Source organism: Zalophus californianus, chromosome 2, assembly GCF_009762305.2.
Source record: "Zalophus californianus isolate mZalCal1 chromosome 2, mZalCal1.pri.v2, whole genome shotgun sequence".
Taxonomy (NCBI): Eukaryota; Metazoa; Chordata; class Mammalia; order Carnivora; family Otariidae; genus Zalophus; species Zalophus californianus.
In genome coordinates, this window is record NC_045596.1 from 116,003,483 (window position 1) to 116,031,478 (window position 27,996).

Sequence of the window (27,996 nt, forward strand, 5' to 3'; positions counted from 1 at the left end):
CGCTTGGTCGCGCCCGCTTTGTCAGCGCGCTGCGCTCGCCGGTTACCCTCCAGCTTTCGCCAACCCGCGGCAGACGGCGCCGCTGCTACCGCAGCTGCTGCTGCTCCCGCGTCTCCCTCTCGGACTCGTCTGCCCAAGACTGCCCCTAGGCTTCGGCCGGGCGACGAGGACCCTGAGAGCATCCGCTCGGACGGCCCCCGAGTCTGTTCGGTTCGCCGGCTTCGACCTCGGCCCGGCTCCGTTCCTCCGGCGCGTGAGGGGCCTCGGCGTTTGTGGCGGCGGCACCCGGCATGTATCAGAGCCCGCGGCGGCTCTGCTCCGCCCTGCTGCAGAGAGACGCGTCCGGCCTGCGCCGCCTGACCACCCCCGGGCTGCGCCGCCAGTCGCCTCCGCCCGCGGCCGCCCCCCGGCCCGCGTCCCCCCGGCTCCTGGCGGCGGCCTCAGCGGCCTCGGGCGCCGCGAGGTCGTGTTCCCAAACAGGTGAGTGCACGGTGCCGGGCGGAGAACGACGCGACCGCCCGCGCGCGCGGCCGCCACCTGGAGACGGCGCGGAATGAATGGGAGGTCCCGGGCGGCTGGGGTGTGGGGTCGGGCCGGGAAGCGGGTCCTCCTCCTCCTCCTCCTCCTCCTTCTCCTCCTCCTCCTTTTTCCGCTTTCCCCTTCCCCTACCTATCTGGGGCTTAGCATCACGTCCAGTAAGAACTGGAACACTCAGGGTCCCGTTTGATCCCTGGATGCGGTGCCTTCGGCATTTCGCGTTCCTGACTTAACGCTAAACCTGCCCCTTCCAAGGCCGCAAGTTAACTTGTGTCTGTTTTATGGAAATTTTGTATAAAAAAAAGTCACCTAAAATGATATTTTTTGATCATGTAGCTTTTGTATGATTTAGATGTTACGATTTTTTAAGTCATGTTAATCGTATAGTAACACACATTGACTTGTTTTACATTTATTTGGATTTTTTTCGGAGCCTTCCGCTCTTACTACTTCGTCAATCTGTGTCCTGTATACCTGGGTTAAGATCTTTTATAGGTGATGCCTTTCGCTTGTCAAGAGCCAGTTTTATACATCACATACCCTGGACTTTTCCCTTTTTTGCTACCTCCGTTTCTGCCTGAAGACACATTACCGTGTCCACAAATTATTACAAATCAATGATACTTTTTAAAATGAAGGTTCTCTTTCAAAACTGGCAATTCATCACACTAAAGGTGCATTTTGGCTGTGCTCAAGTTAGCTTATTGCTGTTCAAGACATTCGTCTAACCATCCTACATTATAAACAACTACATTTTGTTAAGAAAGTTTTGGATTAATTTAATTAGGACAAATTGAGCAGTAGAAAGAACAATGTGGCTTTCTTTTATTAATGAAAGTGATAATCTAAAAGTGAGTTGGAACTAAGACTTTAAACTCTTCTCAGATTATTATTGGTGGGTGGTTAGGCTAAGACGTACTTTTAAAATTAGGGTGGCTCACCTGGTTACTTAGACTCTAAACTCCATATTCTTTTTTTTTATTTAAGATTTATTGATTTATTTCCTTATTTGACACAGACACAGCGAGAGAGGGAACACAAGCAGGGGGAGTGGGGGAGGGAGAAGCAGGCTTCCCGCGGAGCAGGGAGCCCGATGTGGGGCTCGATCCCAGGACCCTGGGACCATGACCTGAGCGGAAGGCAGACGCTTAACAGCTGAGCCACCCAGGCGCCCCTAAACTCCATATTCTTTAGAAAGGGTGGACTTGACAGCCCTATTCAGATTTTTTGGCTTTTTGGTTTTTATTCTGCGATGAACACATTCATTACATGAAATTACACTGTTCCTATTCCCAGGATTTCTTTTCTTCCCCCTGTGGCAGCTTTATAGGAAGTTGGCACATTGTGAAATAGCCGTTAGAATGGGTGCCACCTAGTAACTGTTAGTGTTCTTTCTTGCGGGAAATTTTCAACAGGTCGCTGTTAGGTTTGAGGTGGGAGAAGTAAAAAAGAAAACCAGTTGGTGTCTCCTGTACCAGCTCATATCTCAAGAGTCCCTCAGGCCAAGGTAGTCAGTAGGTACATCTTGGGAATATAGATAGCTTGTATAACACAGATGGCGGATAACTGTGCTGAGGAAAAAAGGTCCGGTTAGATAGAGCATTTGGAATGTTAGGCTTTTGACACAGAAAGGTGTTTAATGAACTTTTTAAAAGTCTCTGAAAACCCTAGTTTTACAAATAAAGAAGTTGAAAGACTTATGAGTAATTAAACTTAGTTACTACAAAATCTAGGCAATTTTCCTTTTTCCTGCAGTTTTAGCTTCAGCTGCTTGTTAGAAGAAACATGTGAATACGTTCATTTGCTTATTGCTTGATCTTCATTGAAGAAGTTTTTGCAGAATGCCTCACACACTGTGGGTGCTTTATTATAGGAGGTAAAAGAATGTGAACCTTCAGGGGCGCCTGGGTGGCTCAGTCATTTAGCGTCTGCCTTCAGCTCAGGTAATGGTCCCAGGGTCCTGGGATCGAGCCCCACATCGGGCTCACTATTCAGTGGGAAGCCTGCTTCTCCCTCTCCCACTACCCCTGCTTGTGTTCCCTCTCTCACTGTGTCTCTCTCTGTCAAATAAATAAATAAAATCTTAAAAAAAAAAAGAATGTGAGCCTTAGTCTGCCTTTACAAAGTTTACTCCCTAACAAGAGAGAAGAGCTTGCACAAAAAAAAATAACTGTTTAATGAAATGAAACACCTTTTCTTCTCTTAAAGTTTGCACATGGCACAAGGGTGCTGGAGATTGGGAAGTCCCTTTCAGCAAAGGTGATCTTTTTAGCCTTCAAGAGATGGTTGATATTTGAGCTCAGCCTTGAAACATGGTTAGGATTGAAAGAAATTAAAACATTTTATTTGGGAAAAGGCAGGAGCAGAAAGGGAAAAGCATGAAGCATGGATGCAACAGGGTGAGAGAAGAAACTGTAAAATGTTTTCCAAACACCCTCAGAACCAGCATTAGGTGCTTTTAAAAATGCAGATTAATGGATCCTGCTATAGACCTATTAATAGACTTGTTATTGGTGAGCCCCAGATTTCAGATTATTCTTATATGTTCCAAAGTTTAGACATCTGGCAAGAGATGTCATCAGGTGCTGAAAGCTACTCTTCCCTCCAAGAGAGTCTGTTGTTGAGAGGCTGGGAGTAGGTAATGAGTCCTGACCCTTGACTGCATTTGATAATCTTTCCTTCCTGACTTATGCCCCTTGGCAATCAAAGGTTACTGGAAAGATGAGTGCAGTCATCAAATCCTAGGTTATTAGAATTTAAAGGGGAACTTGGAGACAATCTCAGTGTTTTGTTATCTTTTCTCACACAAGGACAGCACCCCCATAAAGAAGCAGCAATTGCCACAGTTACTGTACTAGATGAAATGCAGTCGGGAGTCATCTGTGGGGGTTTTTTTGTTTTGTTTTTAAAGATTTTATTTATTTATTTGACAGAGACAGCGAGAGCAGGAACTCAAAACAGTGGGAGCGGGAGAGGGAGAAGCAGGCTTCCCCCCCCCCCGCCCCGAGCAGGGAGCCCGATGTAGGACTTGATCCCAGGACCCTGGGATCACGACCTGAGCCGAAGGCAGACGCTTAACACCTGAGCCACCCAGGCGCCCTCATCTGTGGGTTTTTAAGTGCTGTCTTCCAGATCCCTCCTCCTCATATAATTAAGAGTTGGCTGAATTACTGTTCACCACCACTGGAACATGTTGCTTTATTCTTGGTACAATTTTAAAAGCAAATACCAGCTAATTTCAGGAGGCAGCTTTATTTAGTATGTCCCTTAACTCAGTGAGTAAGCTGTTTATGAGAGAGAAGAAATGGGAAAGCTTGTAATTATCAAGTTTCTACAGAATAAATTGCTTTCCTTGTGGGAGAACTAAGGTATCATTTTCCTGTGGCATTCAGTGCTAAGAGTTTAAGTAGTAAGCTATTGGGGGCGTTTGAGTTAATAACCATGGCTTCAGAATCACATTCAACACACTTAAAATATATGAACATTTGTAAATCATTTCATCCTGCTTGATGTCTCAACACTGGACTTTACCTAGAAAAAAAATTATTATTCAATCCACAAGTTTTATTGAAGACAGTGCACTTAAAAAGTCAAATATTGTATCACATGACTAAGTGTGGCAGGAATTGAGAAGAAAGAAATCAGTGTGGCTGGATTCATTGGAAAAAACTGCTTTGAATAGGTAAAAGGTGGGTACATCCATGGAAGGGAGCACGGTAGATGACAGGCAGGGAGAGACCATGTGAGAAGGTGGCAGGTATGGGAGCAGTGATGAACACCATTAGAAAAAGAGGTACTTCCAGAATCTGGGATGCTTGTTAAAATACAGGTTTCTTGTCTTTCACCTATGTACTTCAGTCAGTTACTTCCAGGAGAAGCCTGGTTAAGTTGTATATTTAACAAGTGCCCCGGGTGATTCTTCCTGAAAAACTTGGGGGAGTATTTTACAAGTTCCACTCCTCTTTCCAAAGATATTTATTTCTGGGAAGTTTGGGAGAGGATTCTGGAAGAGTGTTAAAGTCTTTGAGCTTGGGCCCCAACGCAGTTTAGGAGGCCTCTGAGCAAGAACATTTACCTGAACAAAAGCAGGCTTTATGAAAGGGAAGGAGTTGGTGTTCAGTGAGGAAAACTTGAGACTGACATTGTACTGGATGTGGATCAGTGTAGTTGTACAACTTTGGGAGTGGGTAGGTGGGTAAATATAATACCACGTAGGTTTCAATGATGTCTACTATTGAAGATGTGAGGCAATTATTTTCTGATTTCTTGGAGGAGGAGGAAGTGAGGAAGCATCTGTATTTGCTTAAATTCTAATCAGGATTTACATACTTGAATAAATACTGAGAAATTCAAAGATGATGTGCACGGGTATTTGGCTTCATACTAAACTCACTTGTACTTTCATGAAAAGCAGTTAAAACCTTTGGGATTTATTGTTAGAATAGGCAAAAACCAGGGCGCCTGGGTAGCTCAGTCAGTTAAGTGTCTGACTCTTGGTTTCGGCTCAGGTCATGATCTCAGAGACATATGATTGAACCCCCCCCACATTGGACTCCTCGCTCAGCATGGGTTCTGCTTGAGATTCTCTGCCTCTCCCTCTGCCCCTCCCACTTGCTAGCTTGTAACCACTCCTCTCTTTCTCTAAAATAAATAAATCTTAAAAGAATAGGCAAAACCAGCCTTCCCACAGGAAGGAGTAAGACCTCAAGTGGATAATTTTAGTTGTCCGCTGTCTCCACGTGGTGTCAAAGCAACACAACGTACTGGTTACCATGAGTTCTGTGTCAGGGATGTGGGCAGGAGTGCTCAGGGGAAAGAGGAATAAAGAAAATTATTACTGTCATATTTGAATGCCCCCCCCCAAAAAATACTTTTTTTTCCATCCAGTATCAACAAATGCCTGGGCCCACTCAGATCTTCTGAATTTTAACATGGGGACTGAGCATCTGGTGATTCTGATGTACAGTGCAGCCAGACAGCCACTTCTTACTGACCACAGACACAGGTGGACAGCCAGCCAGTGAGGAGATCTGTTTTACTAAATGCACAGAAGCCTGCTAGAAGTTTCTTACCAATGCATTGATTCCCATGCCTCCAAAAGTTAGATTCTGCTATTGGATTATGAGGGATTGTGCAGAAAGGAAAATTTTTATATATTTGTGTATATATGTGTATGTGTATATATGTATAATATGTATGTATATGTACACTTTTATTTGAGAAAGAGCTCGGGAAGGGGGGTGCAGAAGGAAAGAGAATCTCAAGCAGGCTCCACTCCCAGCTCAGAGCCCAGGGCTCAACCTCAGGACCCTGAGATCATGACCTGAGCCAAAATCAAGAGTCAGATGCTTAACCGACTGAGCCACCCAGGCACCCCGAAAGGAAAATTTTAAAGCCAGTTTTATTCCATCTTCAGAATTGGAATAGTATGAGAAGTCCACCAAAGTAAAAGTTACAGTGAGACAAAATTACAGTAAAGAATTGTTGCAGTAGGATGTCCAGAGAGTCCTTTAGTCTGCTCCTCCTGCTCCCACTGTCTTCCTTTCCTCCAGCCCTTTGAGCTTCCAGTCCTTGAGCAGGTCCATTGCCAGTCTACAGATACACTTGTGTCAGGGTACAAAGTAAATCAGTTTGCAGATTTTAAAGATACCTTGAATATAATAGTTTTATATTTCCTTTTTATGTTTTGCTGTCATAGATATCAACCATTATTTTTTTTTGAAGATTTTATTTATTTATTTGAGAGAGAGAATGAGATAGAGAGAGAGCATGAGAGGGGAGAGGGTCAGAGGGAGAAGCAGACTCCCTGCCGAGCAGGGAGCCCGATGCGGGACCCGATCCCGGGACTCCAGGATCATGACCTGAGCCGAAGGCAGTGGCTTAACCAACTGAGCCACCCAGGCGCCCGATATCAACCATTATTGAGAGACTGCTGAAAGAAGTTTCAAATCTTAATAGGTCAAATAGTTTTGCTGAGACATATTCGGGAATTAGTTTCTCTGTCAGATGGTTCATCATTCTGAATTTTATTTGGAAAAAAAGTCATGATGATTTTTTAAATAAAGTTTTTAGAAAATTATAGGAGTAACACATGCCCATTAATAAAAATCTTCTGAATAATTTTATCAACTCTGTCATCTCTTATTCTCATGTTCTTAAACTCCTGTTAGACAGATGGCCATGTGGATCTATCTTCTGTGTCTCTTCTCTCTTTTTTTAATGTCTATATCTCCTCTCCATTTTGTGACTTTTTCTGGATATTTCTATTTTGCAGTCATTTTAAATGTCTAGACATTTTCTAATTCTGTACGCCTTTTTTGATAGACTCCTATTCTTGTTTTGTGTCCATATTACTTTCCTGTAGCTTTATTTATTTGTCAGAAGAGAGAGAGCACAAGCAGGAGGAGTGGCAGGTAGAGGGAGAAGCAGGCTCCCCCTGAGCAGGGACCTGGAACCGGATGTGGGGCGGTCGCCGGCTTAATCCCAGGACCTAGGAATCAAGACCTGAGCCAAAGGCAGATGCTTAACCAACTGAGCCACCCAGGCGTCCCTCTCCTGTAGCTTTAAAGATATGGAGATATGTGTGCCTGTTTCTCCCACAGGCCTCTCGTAAAGGGGAGAGCAGTTTATGTGTTCTGTAAGTGGGAGGGTTATGCGGTGGGTGGACAGGTAGGCTCCCCTAGGAGGGAGCAGGCTGGAGGCCTTCCTAGCCAAAGCTAGGAAGACTTCTGTTTGCTAATCTGTGTAACTCTACTTTTTAAATGTTCTTGAGGTCAGAGTTAGACTTTGATCTGGTCTGCTTTTCTTTCTCTCTCTCTCTCTCTCTCTCTCTCTCTCTCTAAGTTTTTATTTATTTATTTAGTAATCTCTACACCAACATAGGGCTCAAACTTACCACCCCAAGATCAAGAGTCTCATGCTCTTCTGACTGAGCCAGCCAGGCGCCCCCGGTCTGCTTTTCCTTTAGATCTGTCACCCTTGGTAGCCCTTCCAAGGCATAAATCCCACTTTTCTTTGAAGCATTCTCTGGTTCTATCCCAGAAGCCACCCTTGCTGGCTTCTGTCTGAGAGGGGTAGTAGCACAGCTGTTTCAGAAGTCATAGTTGAATGAATTACCCTAACAATTGCCCCTCAGCTTCTCCTGCCCTTTGTCTGTTGACTCAGCTTGGAGTTTCTTTAGAGCTCCCTTGGGAAGAACCGTATTTAATGGACCTTTGGTAACTTATACTACATTTTCCTCCACTCTGATTTCTCTGCTAATGCAAACCTGTCAGTTTCTGCCCTCCTGGACTTCTTCCAAATTTTTGGCCCATTGATGTCGTCCTTTCTTGTCTTCCCATATTATTGTTTCATTCTTTTTAAAAATTTGAATACACATACTTTATTCCTGAAAGCTCTTAGGAAGGAGAGAGTGAATGTATGTTCTACTTCATACCTGGTGACCTATCGAGTGTAACATACCGATTACCATTTTTTAAAATTATTTGTTTCAATTCCCATTTTTTTTTTTTAAAGATTTTATTTATTTATTTGAGAGAGAGAATGAGAGATAGAAAGCACGAGAGGGAAGAGGGTCAGAGGGAGAAGCAGACTCCCTATTGAGCAGGAAGCCTGATGTGGGACTCGATCCCGGGACTCCAGGATCATGACCCGAGCCGAAGGCAGTCGCTTAACCAACTGAGCCACCCAGGCGCCCCTCAATTCCCATTTTTAAAAATGAGTGGTAGGAATAGAGATTTTATTTTTTTAAGATTTTATTTATTTATTTGGCAGAGAGAGAGTGAGAGAGTGTGAGAGCACAAGCAGGGGGAGTGGCAGACAGAGGGAGAAGCAGGCTCTCTGCCAAGCGGGGAGCCCAATGTCGGAAGCCCAATGCGGGACTCGATCCCAGGACCTGGGACCACGACCAGAGCCGAAGGCAGACGCCCAACTGACTGAGCCACCCAGGCGTCCCAGGAATAGAGATTTTAAAGCTGTTAACAATTTCACTTCAGATTGTGAAAGATGATTCTTTTCCTGTGTGTGCCTTAATTATTCAAGGCAGGCCATGGAAATTTATATGTGAAAATTGTTTTCCCCTATTTCAAGTGACTGAAAATCTTCCATTGGTTTTGTGAAATATATACAAAGTGGCTGTAAAATTTCATTTCAGCATAATCTAGGACAGGGGTCAGCAAACTTCTGCTGTAAAGTAGGAAATATTTTAGGCTTTGTGGGACATACATCTGTGTCACAGCTACTCAACTCTGCCGTTGTGGTGTGGAAGCAGCCCTAGACAGTACATAAGCTTATGGATCCTGAAATTTGAATTTCATATAGTTTTCCCATGTCATGAAATTTTTTTCAAACATTAAAAAATGTGCAAGATTACCAGCAGCACAAAACAGGGTGCCAGCTAGATGCAGCTCATGGGCTGTAGTTGGTGGACTCCTGATCACAAGGTAAAAAGTCTGTACTATCAGCAGATTTTTTTCCTTTTAGCTTTCATGTTTCCATTCATAACTGTAAAAATGGACCATTTTCTTGGGCATCATGTAGTAACACAGACTTAATGTCTTAGTGGAGAGCAGTTGTCCCACCAGATTCTGTCAGTTTCTACCTTTTCACATTTCACTTCAGAGCATTATGCTAGAAAAACCCAGTTTATAGAAATGGTTGGTCAACCAACAGTTGAGCACCAATTAAAACAGTTAACCTAAGCTTTGATTGTGGAGGGATTTCTTTTTCCTTAGTGGTATTTTCTAGATGAATCTGACATGACTGAAGGTATGGCTCAGCCTGGAAAACATTTTGGCATTCTTGTTTAGTGTGTGACTGCTGCTTAGTGAAGAAAGGTCGTTTGGATTGTCACACTGTGTCTAGGTGTTTGTATTTTTAGACACGTTAGGTTGAGAGTCATGACCTTCACTTGGTATCTCTAGTAAGGCCATGCAGGTTGTTACACTGCTTTGTACACTTTGTGCCATGCCAGTGTGTGCCGTGTTGGCAGTGACGTTGGCAGATGGAGAAGGTGGAATTTGACCTCTGTTTATTCCTGTGTGTGCCCTGGCAAGGCACCATTGCAGTTGTCCTGTCAGTCCTGTCGGAGATGCTGATGAGCAGCAGTCCAAGGTGCAGGTAACTTTTCTCCGAGGCCAGACCGCTCAGTAGTTGTGCAGTCTTGAAAAACTGTGTACTAATCTCTTAACCTCAGTATCTGTTTCTATCAAATGATGACTACAATACCTACTTGATGGATTGTTGTAAAGAGTAATGAAAATACTTGGAAATAGTATGGCATATGCCAGGCTCTCAGATGTTAACAAACAGCCTTCTCTTTAAACACAAAGTGAACTTTGCTAAATAGAATAGAAAAGCTAACATTTAACTGACCACTTAGGATTACTAGGTATATCTAGTTTAACTCAATCCTCTCAGTAACCTGGTGAAGTAAATTAGAGTGATCCCCAGATGTAGAAATTGAGGCACAAAAAAGGTGAATAACTTGTTCAGGATCTTATTAGTAAAAGGAGGAGCTGGGATTTGACACAAGCCAGCCTAACTTGAGTCCCTGGGTTGAAGACTGTTTTTGCTTCCGCTGAACTGTAGCCTGATGTTACTGAGAAAAGTTGAGGCTTTGGCCATAGGACTTTCACGTACTAACATACTTGATAGCTAAGTGCTCTGTGCATGCCTGTCACATTTATCCGTGATGCTCAATAACAAATTTGAAGACTGGACAGTGACTAAAATATTTAATCCTCACCAGAAAATGGTATCTTCTAAATTGGCACCTAGAATCCAGGATCCAGGAATTAATGTACTTCATGTCCACGGTCATATACAAAATTTGAAGGTGCTTATGTGCATTTACTAGGTGGACCTGCATACTAACGCAGAGCGAGGGCCGGCGCCAGCTGCAGTCTCACAAAATTCTAGAAAGATAGTTACTTTTCATAGTGACTCGGGACAAGTCGCTTGAACTTCTGAACCTCAGTGTCTTCATCTGTGAAAGAGCCAAGGAGTTCTTGAGAGTAACAGGTATCACAAGTAAAAGTGCTCAGCATACCATGAAGTGCTCTACTCTTCCAGTGTAAGGGGCAGTTCCCCTGTCAGTGTTTGACAGGTTCCTTGGCACTTTGCTGTCTCTTGGCATCGTTTCTTTCTTATTTATTTATTTAATTCCAGTATCGTCAGCACACAGTGTTAGAGTAAAGTTTCAGCATCTTTTATCAACATTTTTAAAGGTACCGGTCTAGGTATTTGAGGAAATGGTAATAAACAAGGTAGACACAGTCCCTGTCCTCTTGGAACTTAGAGTTTAATAAGTAAAGGACAGCGTTTGTAGTTCAGATGTCAAGGACAACTTAAGTAAGAGAAGCAGGCCAGGTGGAAGGAAGAGAGAGCCACTAGGGCTTGATTCACAAAGCTGTGCAGGCAGGGAAGCTAAAAATCTTTATTTATTGATTTCTTCAATAAATATTAAATAAATATACCTCATACCCAGCATCCAAGCTGGTTATGTTGCTTATCTTGTGGGTATTACCACTCATTTGTCTTGAAGGTGTCTACCTTTATTCAGGAACTCTAAGAAGCCTAATGAAAATCAGCTTGCTACAATGATGTAACTTTCTGAGGTGGTTCAACACATGGCCAGTAGATGGCAGCAAAGGATTGCTGTTTCCATGATGCCTTCCTGTGACGTCTGTCGTTTACAGTTTTTGTGCGCTTTGAGTTTTCCTTGGGCCGAGGTTGGTCAGCTCCAGCAGCTTCCCAGGTGTGTATGCAGATTATCCTGGTTTTTGTTTAGTTTTTGGTGTCTAATCAGCGTTTTTTGGCCAAGCCACAGTTTCAGGAGACTAAGCTCAAACTAATTGTGAGAGAAATTCACAGACTGAATTGTTTGGGCAAACTGCAGTGTATGCAACTGCTGGGTAACTAGAGACCCATTATGTGGAGAGATGTCTTTCTGGTATGATTTCTAAGTACTGTTAGGACTGCTTGGAGTGGTAGGCCCAGTCAGTTTGGGACTCAACTGTTAGGATTCTCGTCCGGCATTCTGATTATTGGTGTGAAAATGTTTCATTAAACGCTAGTCATTTCCCTCTGATGGTTGGCACTCTTAGGAACTTATATTGTGGTCTGCCTATTGCTTCAGAAGTATGTATAATTGGTGATATAAACATGTATTCTATATTTTAGTGATTAGCCTACTTATTGCTCTGTTTTCTAGGAAAGAGATGACTAAAGGAGGGGATGTTTACATACTACTACTGTATTTAAGGAATCTAAATCTCAATTCTCTGGCAAATCTTTAAAGGCTATTATGAGGGAGGGAAGAGTTATTTGTTCCTATAAAGTAAAATAGCAGTGAGGTATTAATGTAAGGAATGAAGGCATCCAGTTCTAAATGTAAATGGAAATATGCTTATAGAAAGAAAAGGCAGGGGATTGGAGTGGTATTGTTAAATCATAGCTAAGCATAAGAAATAAAGCTATTTTGATCTGCCTATTGCCTGTATAAATTATATAATGTGTATCACACCGAGGATGATGGCTGATACTTTTCCTAGTAAATGCTGGGGAAAGAAATGAACTTTGGGGGAAAAAATACAGTATGGGGTCAAATCAAAAATACCCATATCCAAATACATGTAAAATAGACCTAGAAGCCAGTATGAGTGCCGAATAAAGTTTAACAGAGGTTTTGTCAAGATTTTGTACTTTTCAATATCTTAATTACCATGGGGATGAATTATTTGTGCTGTCTCGCTGGAGAAAATTGGCTTTGGATGTTGAGCTGTTCTGAACCTTGGATTTTTTTTTTCAAGGCTACATATAGCAACCCCTTTTACGGCATAAACCTTAGTTAAGTAGGATGGCTTGAAATCTGGGAATCAGACATGTATTTATGTGTGGAAAGATTTTTTTTAAATTGGTTCATACTCTAAAAGATAAAAATGTTTGGTCTTTTTTTCAAGCCTTCTGTTTTTTTTATTACTCAAAAAAGCTTCATTTTTTTAGCTTTCTGACTCTGTGCTTGGGCCTTCAACACTTTCACAAAGATTTTCTGCTCCTCGATAAGGAAAGCACACTTGATCCTGTCACAAACACACTTAGCACACATGGAACCACCATAGGCCCTGCTAACATGTTTTTTCGTTTTGGACAACCTCATAAGGACTTTAGGTTATTTTTTTTTCAAAAATGGGTGAGAAACAATGAGAATGGTTACTAAGTTACTTCCTCATAGAGTAGCTGGCTTCTAGGATTTGTAATGAGATTTAATTGAAAATGCAGTCAAAACAGGCAGAATTTGTAAATGGTGCATGTTAAGTCTTCAGTAATCCTTAGCTGTCACTGGCATCATTTTTAGGATGGGTGGGGGAGGGAAGAAAGGTGCCCCATAATCTTTGCTTTCTTTTGTTTTCAAATTTACATAGCCTTACTACACTGCAGTCCTTACGTGGGTCTAAGCCTTGGTTGGCACTGTTTCAAGTACAAAAATAATATGTGTAGTCTTCAGTGTTCACTTTTACTTAATTCCCTAGCTTGGGATTTTGCACTTGTTTTGACATGATGTCTATATGATACCAGAAAGTTTTAGAAAATACAGCCTTGAGAAATAACTAAGTAAGCTTCTATGTTCTTGGGAGTAGAAGCAGAAAAGAAAAACCGAACGCATGGGAAGAAAATGTATTGGGACTTCCCCAAATCCTTTCTGATTCCTCTGGTTTCATGACTTTATGAAAAGAATATTTTTGAAGTATAGAAAAATCTAGGTTGGATATCAGAAATAAAAGAGGTAAGGGAAGAGTATCCCTGATTCGGGGATAGTTGTAGTCTCTGGAGAAGCATGGAGGTAGCTTTACAGCAGTGACCTCCCAGCTTCTGTGGTTGTATGCTCTGCCAGTTTAAAACAAATTTACGTATGTGCTCTGTGTTCATATGAATTATATACTTGTCTGCTTTCAATCTGTTGTTTGTCTTGTCTTTTCTTTTTTTTAAGATAAAAAAGTTCTCATTTTCTTCCCAGGGGATTGCCTTATTTCATGTCCCCCAGAACAGGATGTCCACACTTAAAAGATCGTTGATCTGGAATAGAAATTCTCACTTTTTACTCTCTGGATCCTTTTACATTCTTAAAAAAAATTTTTTTTTAAAGATTTTATTTATTTATTTGAGAGAGAGAGAATGAGAGATAGAGAGCACGAGAGGGAAGAGGGTCAGAGGGAGAAGCAGACTCCCTGCTGAGCAGGGAACCTGATGTGGGACTCGACCCTGGGACTCCAGGATCATGACCTGAGCCGAAGGCAGTTGCTTAACCAACTGAGCCACCCAGGCACTCCATTCTTAAAAAATTTTGAGGGGGACCCAAAGAACTTTTTGTTTATGTGGGTTATGTATTCATATGCATATCGATAGATATGTTAGAAAGAACATGTAGTATAATAAAATCAATATTAACATAAATAACATTTTTATGGAAAAGTAGCTATATTTTCCAAAACAAAAAGAAATTAGTTAAAAGAATGGCATTGTTTTACATTTTTTTTTTTTTTAAAGATTTTATTTATTTATTTATTTGAGAGAGAGAGAATGAGATAGAGAGCATGAGAGGGGAGAGGGTCAGAGGGAGAAGCAGACTCCCCGCTGCGCAGGGAGCCCGATGCGGGACTCGATCCTGGGACTCCAGGATCATGACCTGAGCCGAAGGCAGTCGCTTAACCAACTGAGCCACCTAGGCGCCCTGTTTTACATTTTTTGAAATCTCCTGAAGTCTGGCTTAATAGGAGACTGCTAGGATTCTCATATCTGCTTCTACATTCAGTATGTTGTGATATATTGTTTTGGTTAAAGTCTTTGAAGAAAATGCAGTCTCACAGATAATGTAGTTGGAAAAAGTTATTTTAACAGCGTTTTTAGATCATTGTAAATATACTTTGTGGTAGATTCTATGTTAGTTATTTGCAACATGGAATCTGGTGCCGTATCAATGAACTTTTTGTATTCTGTGACTTATTTAAAATCAATTGATTTGTCTGGTATTTTGAATGGATTTTTTTACCCATGAATAATTTTGTATCGGTCACTTGGAGAATGTTGGTTAACTGGGCTATGCAGATCTTTCAAATATACAATACCAGAAAACAGCATTAGTTAATAATACTACCCATCTTGTCAGAAGTCTTTAAGTTATTGGGAACCTGTCCTGCTCCTGATGGCAGATAAAAGTTTTCCAAAGTTTTCCCTTGAAAATTTTTATCATTGACACAAAAACAGTCTTGTTTTCCTTAAAGTGACAGGCTCACTTAATACATTTCAGTGAAAATACCTGATATTCTTCCATATCTGATTAACTACAGTTTGTCAGGTTTACCTTTGGGAAAAATGGTGTTCCATGCAAAAAAGGGGCTAGTTCATTTTGCAACCCTAGTGCTTTTCTATAAGATGTTGTATTTTGGTATGCAGCCAAAGTGCTTTATGTGTATCTTCCATTGTCACATATTAAAAAGACATGTCATTAAGGTTCCAGATTTAACAAAAACACTACTTCCTCATTAAGGACATTTTTAAGTAAAACTGACTTTTCTAAAACTGAGAGTGTGTGGTGGTGAAGAATACTATGGCTACTTGTTGAGTCTGATGCCAGTGCCTGATTCATGCTAAGGCAGCAGCAGTTTTAACACGTTTGTGGGTAAAACAGATAGCAAACACGGTAAAAAGGGAAAGTGGTGTCTTAGTATTATTATGAAAGTAGTTTTGGCCATGCATACCTCTGAGAGGGTCTCAGACACCCGCAAGGGTCCATATCTGTACTCTCAGAAAACTGCTACTAGAATAGTTTCATTAGTGGGTTGTAAACTGAATTTCTGTGGGTCAAGACCAGCATTTTTAAAAAATGAAAGGGAATACCATAGGAAGTAGCACATACTCACTGTAGAAAAAGTAATTTTGTGAAACCCATTAGAGATGCCACAGGTGTGTACTGAGTTGGGAATGTTGGCTTTGTCACGTGAATTTTTACATTGACTGGCTTAAAATATGTATCTTACAAGTTATACATATAAGTATATAAATATGTGCATTTATTCTATATGTTCACATGGTAACATGTGAAATGACATTTTTAACTTAAAGTGTTCATCACTGCAGAAATGCAGTATCTGCTGAGGAGTGATTAGACAAGGCATGAGGACCACCTTGGGCCAAAAATAAATAAATAAGCCCAAGCAAAATTCCTAGGTGTAATGGTTTTATAAAAAATGTTTTAGGGACACCTGGGTGTCTCAGTTGGTCAAGTGTCATGATCTCGGGGTCCTGGGATCGAGTGCCTCATCAGAAGCGGGGAGTTTGCTTCTCCCTCTGCCTGCTGCTCCCCCTGCTTGTGCTCGCTTTCTCTCTGGCAAATAAATAAATAAAATATTTTTGAAAAGTTTTAGACTCCTGTCTTTATTTTTATCCTCACAATAATCCTGGACATATAAGATGTATGTTTGTGGCATGGGAAGAAAAGCAGGTAGGTAGATGGCTTTTCTTCTTCTTTTCTTCTTCTTTTAGAGATAGCTAAATGGTTAGCTAATGGCAGACAGCAAGTGGAAAACCAGTCCTACAATGCACATATCTGTAATTAGCTCTGTATCTGTATATTTGTGTGCATAGCAAGTGAAACATGAATTCATCCTGACCTCTCTGACTCTAGCTCAGTACCACATGATTCGTTCTAGCCTTTTTTCCTTGCCTATTATCTGTAACTTCATTCTCTGTCAGTGAGAAATATGGCTTGCACCATCTACTGTCCTTTCACTTGTTCAACCCCAGTATGTTATGAAGCAGTTTGGGAATTGTTAACACCTACTACCCCTGTGAGAAACTTTACTAACTACATACAGTTCCTTTAGTCTTGAGTTGGATAGTTTCCATTAAAACGCTGTTTTCCAAAATTACTCAGGTCACAGCTCCTTTTTAATGAACCCCTTTTGTGAGATTGCCATACATTGGTAATGGATTCATTTGTCAGAATCTGCACTCCGTTTTGAGATCATTCCATCTTCTGGTTTTCAGTTTGTACACGTTAAAGTTCATTCTTTTTGATGGGCAGCTGTATGGATTTTGACAAATGTGTAGGGTGTGTATCTACCACCCTAGTACTGTACAGAGCAGTTCCGTCACCCTCAACTCCCCTAGTCAGCCACTGCTCCCCCGCAACCCCCATCCTCTGGCAGCTACCAATCCGTATAGTTTTGCCTTTTCCAGAGGGTCGTATGAACAGAACCATTTAATATGTAAGTTTTAGGATCTGGCTTCTTTCACTTACAAAATGCATTTCAGATTCATCCATGTTGCCTGGGTATAGCTTGCAAATCAACAGCTTGTTCCTTTCCCTTGCTGGATACTGTTTCATTATAAGGATGTACTATAGTTGTTTATCCATTCACAAGGTGAGGGCCTTTCTCCGTTGCTTCCAATTTGGGGTGATTATTAAAACTGCTTCTTAACATTTGTGTACATATTTTTTGCATGAACATAGGTTTTCCGTTGACTGAGGTAAAATACCTATGGGCATGAGTTTTGAGGCATATGGTAAGTCTGTGTTTAATTTGTAAAAACCTGCCAAACTGTCTTCCAGAGGAGCCCTACATGGGAAGCAATAAATGGCAGTTTGTGAAGGAGTGGTATTTCATATTTAAATGTTGGATAAGACACACCAGTAAAGCCATCAGGGCCTGGGCTTGATAATGCAGTATCTTTGCTGCCCTAGTTGAAATACTCCTGTAGAGCTCGAGGGGCTGGCAGGATGAGCTCCGGTGCAGGAATGACACATTACACAGTTCTTAGCTGAAGTTCACTAGCTTCTGTGAATAAAAGCTTCTCTTTGCTATATGCCTTTGGTCTATATCCAGAGCATTGGAATGGTTGGTTTTGACAGTTCTGTTCAGGTTTATAGTGCTTTGGGGGAGAGGCTTTGTGGGCTTCCTCATGCCTATCATGTCCAAGGCCTCCTGCTTCAGTGGTTTTTCCCTCTCTTGTGTCACCCCCACTAGCAAACAGGCATGCACAACAGCCTCCAAAAATTCTCTTGCCTCCATCTCTAGCCACAACTCCATTTCTCTCCTCTTTCGGGGCAGAATTTCCTCAAATTACCTCTCCGCTCTGTCCTACCTATTTCCTCTTTTCCCCACACTCCACCAAAAACTGGAAATCACTGTTGGTAAAGCCACTGAAGTCTTTCATGTTGCTAAATCCAGATGGTCTGTCTGTACTCTTCTTGAACTATCAGTAGCATTTGACACAGGAGATAACTACTACTTCAAGGACGAAACGCTTTCTTTACTTTGTTCCCAGGAAGATCATGCTCCCTTTCTTCTTTTCCAACTTCTCTGGCATGACATCCTCGGATTTTCATCCCACGTCTTCCCCAATTTACCCCAGAGCTCGGTCCTTTGACCTGTTTCCTCTCTCAACTCACTTTAGTCTCAAGTGTCCACTAACTTCTCCCAAACATTTATTTCCAGTTTGCTCCTCTCTCCTAAGCCTCAGTCATATCTAATTACCAAACTCCTCTTTTCTGCCAACCCCATCAAATCTTCCTAGCTAGTACTTGAAACTTTCATCCAGTTGCTCTGCTGGCAACCTTTGGGACTTTTTTTGGCTATTCTTTCTCAAACCATATCCAGGGTATCACTAAAACTTATTGGCTCCAATTAGAATTTTTCCAGAATCCAGCCACTTTAACTGCTATCACTTGTCGGAGCTACCACTGGATGATTATTAATTGTCCTCTAATGGGTTTTCTATGTCTGCCCTTACTTCCCTACAGTGTAACGTTTTTTGGGTTTTTTTTTTAAAGATTTTATTTATCTGACAGTGTGCGCCCGCAAGCAGAGGGAGCAGCAGAGGGAGAGGGCGAAGCAGGCTCCCTGCCAAGCAGGGGGCCTGATGTGGGACTTATCCCAGGACCCTGGGATCCTGACCTGAGCTGAAAGCAGATGCTTAACGAAATGAGCCACCCAGATGTCCCCAGTGAGATTTTTTTTTTAATGTAAATCAGGTTCTTATTCCTGCTTAACATTCTCCAGTGGCTTCCCATATCAGATAAAACCTCACGTCCTTAGAATGGACTACAATGGGCTATATAATCTGCCCCCCTGTCCTCACTGCCTCCCTGACCTCATCGTTTTATTCGTGTGTTGCTGTTTATCAGCCTTGCCAAGCATGTTCCTTTCTCAGGGCCTTTGCATTTGCTGTTCTTCTCTCCAGAATGTTCTTCCACTGTATCTACATTAAGACTTCCAGATTTATTTCCTTACCACCTTCAGGTCTCTGCTCAAATTCTGTCTTTTAGTGAGACCTCCTTGGGCATCCCACGTAAATCAGCAACTCCCCACCCCCTAGCATTCCCTATTTCCTCTTCCTCCTTTATTTTTCTCCATAGCACTTTTCACCATATGACCATCGTCTTGTATTTCCCCACTGCAGTGTAAGCTCCAAGAGGACAGAGATCTTAGTCTGTTTGTTCACTGATCTACCTCCAGTGGGCTAGAATACTAGTCTGGTGTCCAGTGTGCATATGTGCGTTTGGGAGAGTGAGGCAAGAAAGTATGGTGGCTACCTATCTGTGATGGACCGAGTAAGTGGTTTACTCAGGAATTAAAGCTCCATATTTTAAGTCTTTTTTTTTTTTTTACAGTCTTTCTGATTATTGTTACCTGTCCTGATTGTTTTAACCCTTACTATACTCTATATGCTAGTAAGCACTCAGTTTTTCCCTCATTAGTTCATGTGTATTAATCTTTCCCCAAATACTTGGTAACTTCTCGAGAGAAAAGATAACATGTATCTTACTGGTATGAAGTGCCCTTTTCAAAGCTCTGAGAATAGGGAAATAAGGATGTAAAATCAACATACTGCTGGTAAATGATCCCTGAGGACTGTGAAATTAGATTATGAAGATTAGAGTTTTGCCCCAGGCCACACCCAAGAGAGTGAATGGTAGAGGTGATTCAATTGCAGAGTGTGCTGTGAGGACACAGCCTGACACATAGGGGGCCCTCGAGTGTGCGGGAGAAGGTGGACTGGTAGAGACATCTTTCAGAATCATCTGGCTCTCTCCTAATTCAGACTCACTATACGACAGGTTGATTTGTTAATCAGCTTCCTAGGTACTTTAGTATTAGAAGACATGTGCTATGTCACTTTGTTACTGCATAACTTGATATTCACATTTGCATTAGTCCACCTTAGGGACCAGTCCTTTAGTTCCTGTAAGATCTAAGCAACAGAGACAGGACTGTAATAAATACTCCTTAATAATATCCCTCTACCTAGTCTCTTATTTGAAACTGAGCCTAATGACATCTTTCTCAGGTAAATGAATCTGCAGTGAAATAAGAACAAAAGGTCTGTGCTAGTAAAACTTTTTTAAAGGCTATTTTCAGTGTATTCCATACCTAAGTACAGTTGACTCTTGAACAACATAGGGAGGGTGGGGGAACTAAACCCCTCCCCTGCACAGTCAAAAATTGGCATGTAAGTTTTGACTCCCCCAAAACTTTACTAATAGCTTGCTGCTGACCAGAAGCCTTACTGATAACACACAGTTGATTAGCACATATTTTATATGTTATTTTTATATTGTATTTGCAAAATAAAGCTAGCTAAAGAAAAGGTGCTATTAAGAAAATCATAAGAGAAAATATACTTAAGAGTACTGTACTATAAAAAATCCACATATAATTGGATCACATGTTTAAGCCTGTGTTGTTCAGAGTTAGCTGTACTGTTAACACATGCAGTTGTCCATCCTGGGTCTCAAATAGAGGAATGGTACGTGCAAGTTGTTTTTTTTTTTTTTTTTTAATTTTGTCAGTGTGCATGAGAGCAAGAGCATGTGGGGGGTGGGGGCAGAAGAAGAAGCAGGCTCCGCGCTGAGCAAAGCCCAATGTGGGACACCTGAGCCAAAGGCAGACGCTTAACCGACTGAGCCACCCATGTGCAAGTTTTCTTAATAGAAATATGTATGTCTCTAGTACAAATAATAGAGATGTTATTTTAAAGTTGCCACCTGTTGTAACCTAGATGCATTTTTCCAAAAAGTCTTTATTTTTTTATGCATTTAAATTTTTTAAAGATTTTATTTATTTGAGAGAGAGAGAGAATGAGAGAGAGAGAGCACGAGAGGGAAGAGGGTCAGAGGGAGAAGCAGACTCCCTGCTTTTTTTTTCCCAAAAATTCTTGAGGAAATTAGGATCCTTTAACAAGCCCTCATTTGAAAGGTCTGTAAGCAGGTCTAGAGAGTTGTGCACAGCGAAACAGTAAAAGAACAGGACTGAGATTGGTCTGTGGATGCCTATCCCATTCAAGGCCTTACTACTTAGCCATGCTACAGTGTGTTCATCTTTCTTGCTGCAAAGCTTTGTCTTTTGAGGGTAGTTTTAATTTTTGAAAACCACCAGAACACTTTGAGAGGCCCAGTCACAAATAAGATGATCAAATTTAATAATCTGCTGGTGGTCCAAAATGAGTTGGCTTTGGCAAGAGTTTTCCTTGAGTGTGTGGCTAATAGCCTATAAATGCATTTTCAAAACTAAACCAAAAAAAGGACAACAGAATGATGGAATTAGAATATCCATTTGCTTCGTTTCACATCTACACAACAGTTTCAGAATAACAACCCAAATACTACCACTGCTGATTATGATCACTGAAAACGGTTTATAATTTTTTTAAGTTTATTTTTCAATTTTTTTTGTAACCTCTACACCCAATGTGGGGCTCGAATTCACAACCCTGAGGTCAAGAATTGCATGTTCTTCCAACTGAGCCAACCAGGTGCCCCCAGTTTGAAATTTTTTACTTGAATATATTTTCCTCATTCTGGTCTCTGCCCCCCCCCTTTTCAGTTGTATTAAGTCTTCATAAGTTCCTTGTGGGATCACATAACCATTATATATTGTACTCTTTCAACCTCATTTAGACTTGATTTTCTAAGTAGCTGTATGTTTAATTAATGCTTACCACCCATCTTATATCTAAGTCTTGCTGATCATTTTGTTCTGAATTTGTGCTTTAGTTCCAGAAGTGGCAAAAATTTTTCTGCCAAGGACTGGATAGTAAACATTTAGGCTTTGAAGGCCAAAAGTGATCCTATTCCGTGTGTGTGTGTGTGTGTGTGTGTGTGTGTGTGTGTGTGTGTGTGTGTGTCTGTGTGTTTATTTTTTTAAGGATTTTATTTATTTGCGAGAAAGACCACGAGATGGGGGAGGGTCAGAGGGAGAAGCAGATTCCCTGCTGAGCAGGGAGCCTGATGCAGGACTCAATCCTGGGACTCCAGGATCATGTTTATGTATTTAACAACCCTTTAAAACCATTCTTAGCTCGAGGACTATACAAAAATACCTCTAGCTACATTTTGTCAGCCCTGCTCTACAGTTTCCTCAAGAAGGGCTCATGGAGTCAGTATTCCAGTGTTGCTGGATATAAATTCCTTGTTCACATATAGATGAGCCATATATAAAAAGTTTGAGTTATATATTTAAAATATGTACCTTCATTTTCTCTTGGCATAAAACATTGCAGTTGCAGTCTCATGATAGTCTAATTTTATTTTCCTTATAAGTTACTTGGACGTTTTTGCCTAGACGCCCAAGGGATTTCTTTCTTTTTCTTTACAGTCCAGTTGGTGTTGGTCATTCTGGGTTGATATTCTCAGGTATGTGATGTGTTTTTCAGTATGTAGTTTTGAGTAATTTTTTCAGTTTTTTTCTTTTTTTTAGAATAAAAAGATAAGGCAGACCTTTATCTGATGTTTAAATATATCCATGATACATGCCTTTTTTTAACCTTATATATTTTTTTATTTTAAACCATTTCATTTTTTTCCAGCTTAATTGAGATACAGTTAACAGATAAAATAGTATATATTTAAGGTATACCACATGTTTTGGTATACATATACATTGTGAAATTATTACCTCAATCAAGCTAATTAACACATTTGTCACCTCATTTACCTTGTATGTGTTGAGATCACTTAAGATCTATTCTCTTAAAAGATTTCAAGAATACAATACAATATTAACTATAGTTACCATGCTGAAATTAGATCTCCAGAACTTAATTCAACCCTGCATGATTGAAATTTTTTACTCTCAAAAGTTTTCTTAATTTACATGTAGTTTTTAGTATTTGTTTCATTTCCTTGCATTGGTTTTCCTGCTACAAGAATTCCCGTTACCCCAATATTGGATCTTTGCTTAAGTTAAGCACATAGTATTCACCACTATCTCTCAAATGCTTTATCTCCTAATGCTCTTTTGTTGCCTTATTTCTGAGTTTCCTAATTCTGATTTAGGCTATTCTCTCATTTTCTTAATGACTTTTAGCTCATTTGCAATAAGATAGTTTTGATTTGGTTCCTGGGCATGTCTTTCTGGTATGCTTTCATTGTCTGAAATGGATGTTTTTCTGTTCCTTATTCTCTTTATGTGAAGGTTTTCCTAACTTTGTAGAAGGAAATGCTGTTCAAGATGGTTTTTCTGGCTTCACATAACTCCTCAAATACATAAATTCCTGTTGGACACTATTACTCTTTTTTTAAGATTTTATTTATTTGACAGAGAAAGACACAGCGAGAGAGGGATCACAAGCAGGGGGAGTGGAAGAGGGAGAAGCAGGCTTCTGCCGAGCAGGGAGCCCAATATGGGGCTCGATCCCAGGACCCTGGGACCATGACCTGAGCCGAAGGCAGACGCTTAACGACTGAGCCACCCAGGCGCCTCACTATTACTCTCTTTTTCATGCTCATTTTTACGTACTTGCTTTTTGTCACAATAACCACCCAAAACTCAGCTTGACAAAGATAGATCAAAAAGATATGGAGCAGCCCTGTTGAAACTGAAGGACATCCGGCTAGTGGTGTGCTTAGAGGTTGACCTAGGTCAAGCATGCCATATGTTTCACATGTAAGGTGGCCCGTGGTGCCCTGTGAGTTTGCTGTGCTGCCTGTGTGACACGTGGGTTTACAGCTGGGGTGCTGCTACTCTTCTGGAGAGACTACACTTGAGAAACCAACCAGGAAGACTTTTAACTTCTTTTTTTCTTAAAAACAAGAAGTACAGAAGAAAGATTTTCAAAGTTGTACTACCAGCCAAGAAGAAAATTTCTTCCTTTGGACCCATGTACTCAGATAGGCAAGCAGATTGATTAAAAAGAATTTAATATATTCAGATCAGACACTTTGGAAACAGGTGTGTGCATGCATTTGCGCATGTATGTGTGAGAGAACGAACAGGCTTGCTTCAAGAGGAACGTACACTTAAGTGTATGGTGTGTTTCTTTGCCTTAATCTAGCAGTCTTCCTGGGGGAGAAAACTACAACCACATTGAGTGGATGAAAAGGAACAATAGAGAGCATGCTTGCATGCTTATTGACCTTGATGTTTAAGGACACTTGTTGGTAAATATTTGGACTTGCCTTTGTGACCTGCCACAGTGAATATGATTGACTTCTGGTTTCAGATGCAGTCAATCAGCCTGCCGGGTAATGTATTTTATAAGAAAACTGTGTGTCTTTATCAAGAGAAGGCAAGGAAATCAGGATTCCTCCATACGATTCATCCTACACAGAATCTTGGGAGGTGATTCTCAGTAAAACTTGACCATAATTTATACTGTAATGAAGAGTAAAAAAGAGCAGTCTACCTGCTTACAGGTAGAACTTCCCTCAGGCTAATTAATGGGAGATTGTGCTCTCCTTTCCTAAGTGCATTATAATCTATCAGGATAAAAAGTGAAGCACTAGAAAATGCAGAGCAGGCATGCTTCCTGCTGCCCTCCATACCATTTCTCCTTGCAGAATCCCAGCACCGGTGGGCAGCCTTCTCTCTCACCCCTTCTACCTCCAGCCCTTTTTCTGGATTCTTAAAAAATCTGGCAATTGATATTATAGACTGTATTGCTCCGTGATGTTCAGAGTCCTACGGAAAGCCAGAGCGCTGATGGATAGTTAACATCTAAGAGAAATGGATACGGATTTAACGCAGCTGTTACTTTCCGTAACAGAGCGATCTGTATAGATGAGGTAGCCAGAGTAGCAGCCTGGCTTTTCTCCAAGCTTATCATGGGCTTTCTAACATTTGGCTCTTTACAAACTGGCCTTCAAGTTTTTATTAAAATATTTAGAAAAAAAGGAACGTGGATTCTGTTGAGCCGTGCTTTCATAATAAGACTGGGTTTATAAATTATAAAGACAAATCCTAAATTAGAAGGGACCATAAAGATCAAGGTATTTCTCCCTTAAAAGAATTATCCTAGTTAATCAGAGACCAATTTTAACAGTAGTATTTCAGTTAACCTGTCGTAGTAGAAAGTCAGAACCTGGAAACTCCTTTAAGCCACCTCTGCGGACATGGCTTCATACATGAACCTGGCGACATTGCCCTCAGTCGAGTTCTTGGCTTCTATGGACAGTAAATGTTTTATCTTCTAGTTGAGCTGAGTGAAAATGGAAGAAAGGCAGAAAAAGGAGCTGAGTGTATAATTGTGCTTTCCTTTTCTGTAGTGTGTTCCATGGGAAACGGTACGAGCAGACTCTATAGTGCTCTCGCCAAGGCACTGAACAGCAGTGCTGCCTCCCAGCACCCAGAATATTTGGTGTCACCTGACCCAGAACATCTGGAGCCCATTGATCCTAAAGAACTCCTTGAGGAATGCAGGGCTGTCCTGCACACTCGACCTCCCCGGTTCCAGAGGGATTTTGTGGATCTGAGGACAGATTGCCCCAGTAGCCACCCACCTATTCGAGTCATGCAGTGGAACATCCTCGCCCAAGGTATGCCTGATGCTTTTGTACCCGAGCTGTGAAGTTTGCTATGACCGCCTGGAACACTGACGTGTTATGTGGAGGGAAGAGGTGTGGGCAGATAGAGATGTAGGAGGATGGGGTGACTAGGGCAGCACGAGGAGCTCCCCGAAGGGGGAGGTAAGAAGGAAGGCCGTCCGGTTTCCAGGAATAAACCCAGCCCTGAAGATTTATACCTCACCTTCCATGTTTAAAGGACCCTCCCTGTCTTTTATCAGCCTCAAACTTCTGTTGCCTCCAACTCCCAGTCCACCGTGCTAAGACAGCGTTTGTAAGGGAGAAACAATCTGCTGAATGGGTGACAGGTAGAACTTTCTGCAAGGAATGGGAGCTCTGTGGGGGTGGTAGTGAGTCGGGGTATTCTTGAGGCCAGATTCCCACCCACATGCATCTGTATAACTTGAGGTCAAAGGGATATTGCTTTACTTCTCTGTTGATTAAGATATTACTTTGTTATGGTGGTAGAAAAAACACGTTTCCTAGGCCTGCTGAATTAAAAAGATGTATCATTGAACTCTCTGTAGTGTTGCCTTTCATGTAGCAGTTGAAATTTATACGAAAAAGAAACAAAGGTAGCTTTTTAAAGAAGGGCATATACCCTGACTTTTCAATCTTAGATTTTTTTCCCCTAGGTGTGTTCGTCCATAAGTAGGAAAAGCTGCCTGTTTAAGATAGGTTCCATATCACTTCATATGGCTCATTTATAGGGTTAAAATTAGTGTATAGATGGGGCGCCTGGCTGGCTCAGTCAGTAGAGCATGTGACATTACTTGTAGACATTACTTAAAAATAAAATCTTTTTTTAAAAAAGTTAGCATATGGCGCCTGCGTGGCTCAGTCAGTTGAGTGGCTGCTTTTGGCTCAGATCATGATCCCAGGGTGTTGGGATCAAGCCCTGCATCGGGCTCCCTGCTCAGCAGCAAGTCTGCTTCTCCCTCTACCCCTCCCCCTGCTCGTGATCTCTCACTCACTCTCTCAAATAAAGTAAAATCTTTAAAAAGAAAGTTTGCATATAAAGTTAAATATATTTATTTCATCTGACAGTTTCTATCCCAGAATTACAAAGAACACTGTTTAAGGCTCAAACTTAAAAATTAAAAGTTTTTTTTGTCCTAGAATATTGTCACACGAAACAGTTTTAATATGAAAGAAAATAAATTGCTTGCCTTATCTCGATATTAAGAGGTTATTTAGGCTGGTAGGTTTTGTTTTTGTTTTTGGGTTTTTTGGACGGAGAGAGAGCATGCACATGTATGTGTACACACATAAGCACGGGAGGGGTAGAGGGAGAGAAAATCTGAAGCAGGCTCCACATTCAAGAGCAGAGTCCAATGCAGGGCTCAGTCTCACGACCCTGAGACCATGATCTCAGCCGAAATCAAGAGTCGGACGCTTAACTGACTGAGCCACACAGGCGCCCCAGTTTGGTTGGTTAATACAGTTTAGACAGAGAAGAATCACCCAAAGTATCTGAAGTAGAGAAAGCATTCTGAGGGTTTTGAGTAGTGTTAAACTGAAGGAGACTTCCAGGTACTTAGCTGCTATAGAACCATGACTTCTAAGTACCTGTGACAACTGACTGGCTTTTTTATTTCAGCTCTTGGAGAAGGAAAAGACAACTTTGTACAATGCCCTGTGGAAGCACTCAAGTGGGAAGAAAGGAAATGTCTCATCCTAGAAGAAATCCTAGCCTACCAGCCCGATATATTGTGCCTCCAAGAGGTGGACCACTATTTTGATACCTTCCAACCACTCCTCAGTAGATTGGGCTATCAGGGCACGTTTTTCCCAAAGCCCTGGTCACCTTGTCTAGATGTAGAACACAACAATGGACCAGATGGCTGTGCCTTGTTTTTCCTCCAAAACCGGTTCAAGCTAGTCAACAGTGCCAATATTAGGCTGACGGCCATGACATTGAAAACCAATCAGGTGGCCATTGCACAAACTCTAGAATGCAAGGAGTCCAGTCGGCAGTTCTGTATTGCTGTCACCCACTTAAAAGCACGTACTGGTTGGGAACGATTTCGCTCAGCTCAAGGCTGTGACCTCCTCCAGAACCTGCAGAACATCACCCAAGGAGCTAAGATTCCCCTTATTGTTTGTGGGGACTTCAATGCAGAGCCAACAGAGGAGGTCTACAAACACTTTGCTTCCTCCAGCCTCAACCTGAATAGTGCCTACAAGCTGCTGAGTGCTGACGGGCAGTCAGAACCTCCGTATACTACTTGGAAGATCCGGACCTCAGGGGAGTGCCGGCATACACTGGATTATATCTGGTATTCTAAACATGCTCTAAGTGTGAGGTCAGCTCTTGATTTGCTCACTGAAGAACAGATTGGACCCAACCGGCTACCATCTTTTAATTATCCTTCAGACCACCTATCTCTAGTGTGTGATTTCAGCTTTAATGAGGAACCTGATGGACTTTTATAAATGCTTGTCTTTTTTATCACAAGAGTCTTAACCAAGGATGTTTCAGGAAACCAAAATAGGATAAGAAGTTGCCTGAGGAAGGATTCCCAGTTTTTTTTAATGTCATTTTCCATGTTTCCAGCATGCCCTTGGGAAGGAATCCCATTAATCCACAAACCTTTTCCATTAAAACCTACAGCAAAGAA

At 41.5% G+C, this 27,996-nt stretch overlaps 1 protein-coding gene across 4 annotated transcripts; it reads left to right on the forward strand.

Moving 5' to 3' along the window:
- The first annotated feature begins 83 nt into the window (after nucleotides 1-83).
- NOCT (nocturnin) lies at nucleotides 84-27,996 on the forward strand. Of its 4 annotated transcripts, XM_027598576.1 has the most exons (4): nucleotides 437-480; nucleotides 22,191-22,228; nucleotides 25,079-25,348; nucleotides 26,976-27,996. In XM_027598576.1, the coding sequence occupies exons 3-4, from the start codon at nucleotides 25,087-25,089 to the stop codon at nucleotides 27,809-27,811; spliced, it is 1,098 nt and encodes a 365-aa protein (XP_027454377.1). In that variant the 5' UTR covers nucleotides 437-480; nucleotides 22,191-22,228; nucleotides 25,079-25,086; the 3' UTR covers nucleotides 27,812-27,996. The 4 variants fall into 4 exon arrangements, with proteins under 4 accessions (XP_027454373.1, XP_027454377.1, XP_027454375.1 ...); XM_027598572.2 differs by lacking the exon at nucleotides 22,191-22,228 and having other exon boundaries at nucleotides 84-480; XM_027598574.2 differs by lacking the exons at nucleotides 437-480; nucleotides 22,191-22,228 and adding an exon at nucleotides 10,917-11,293.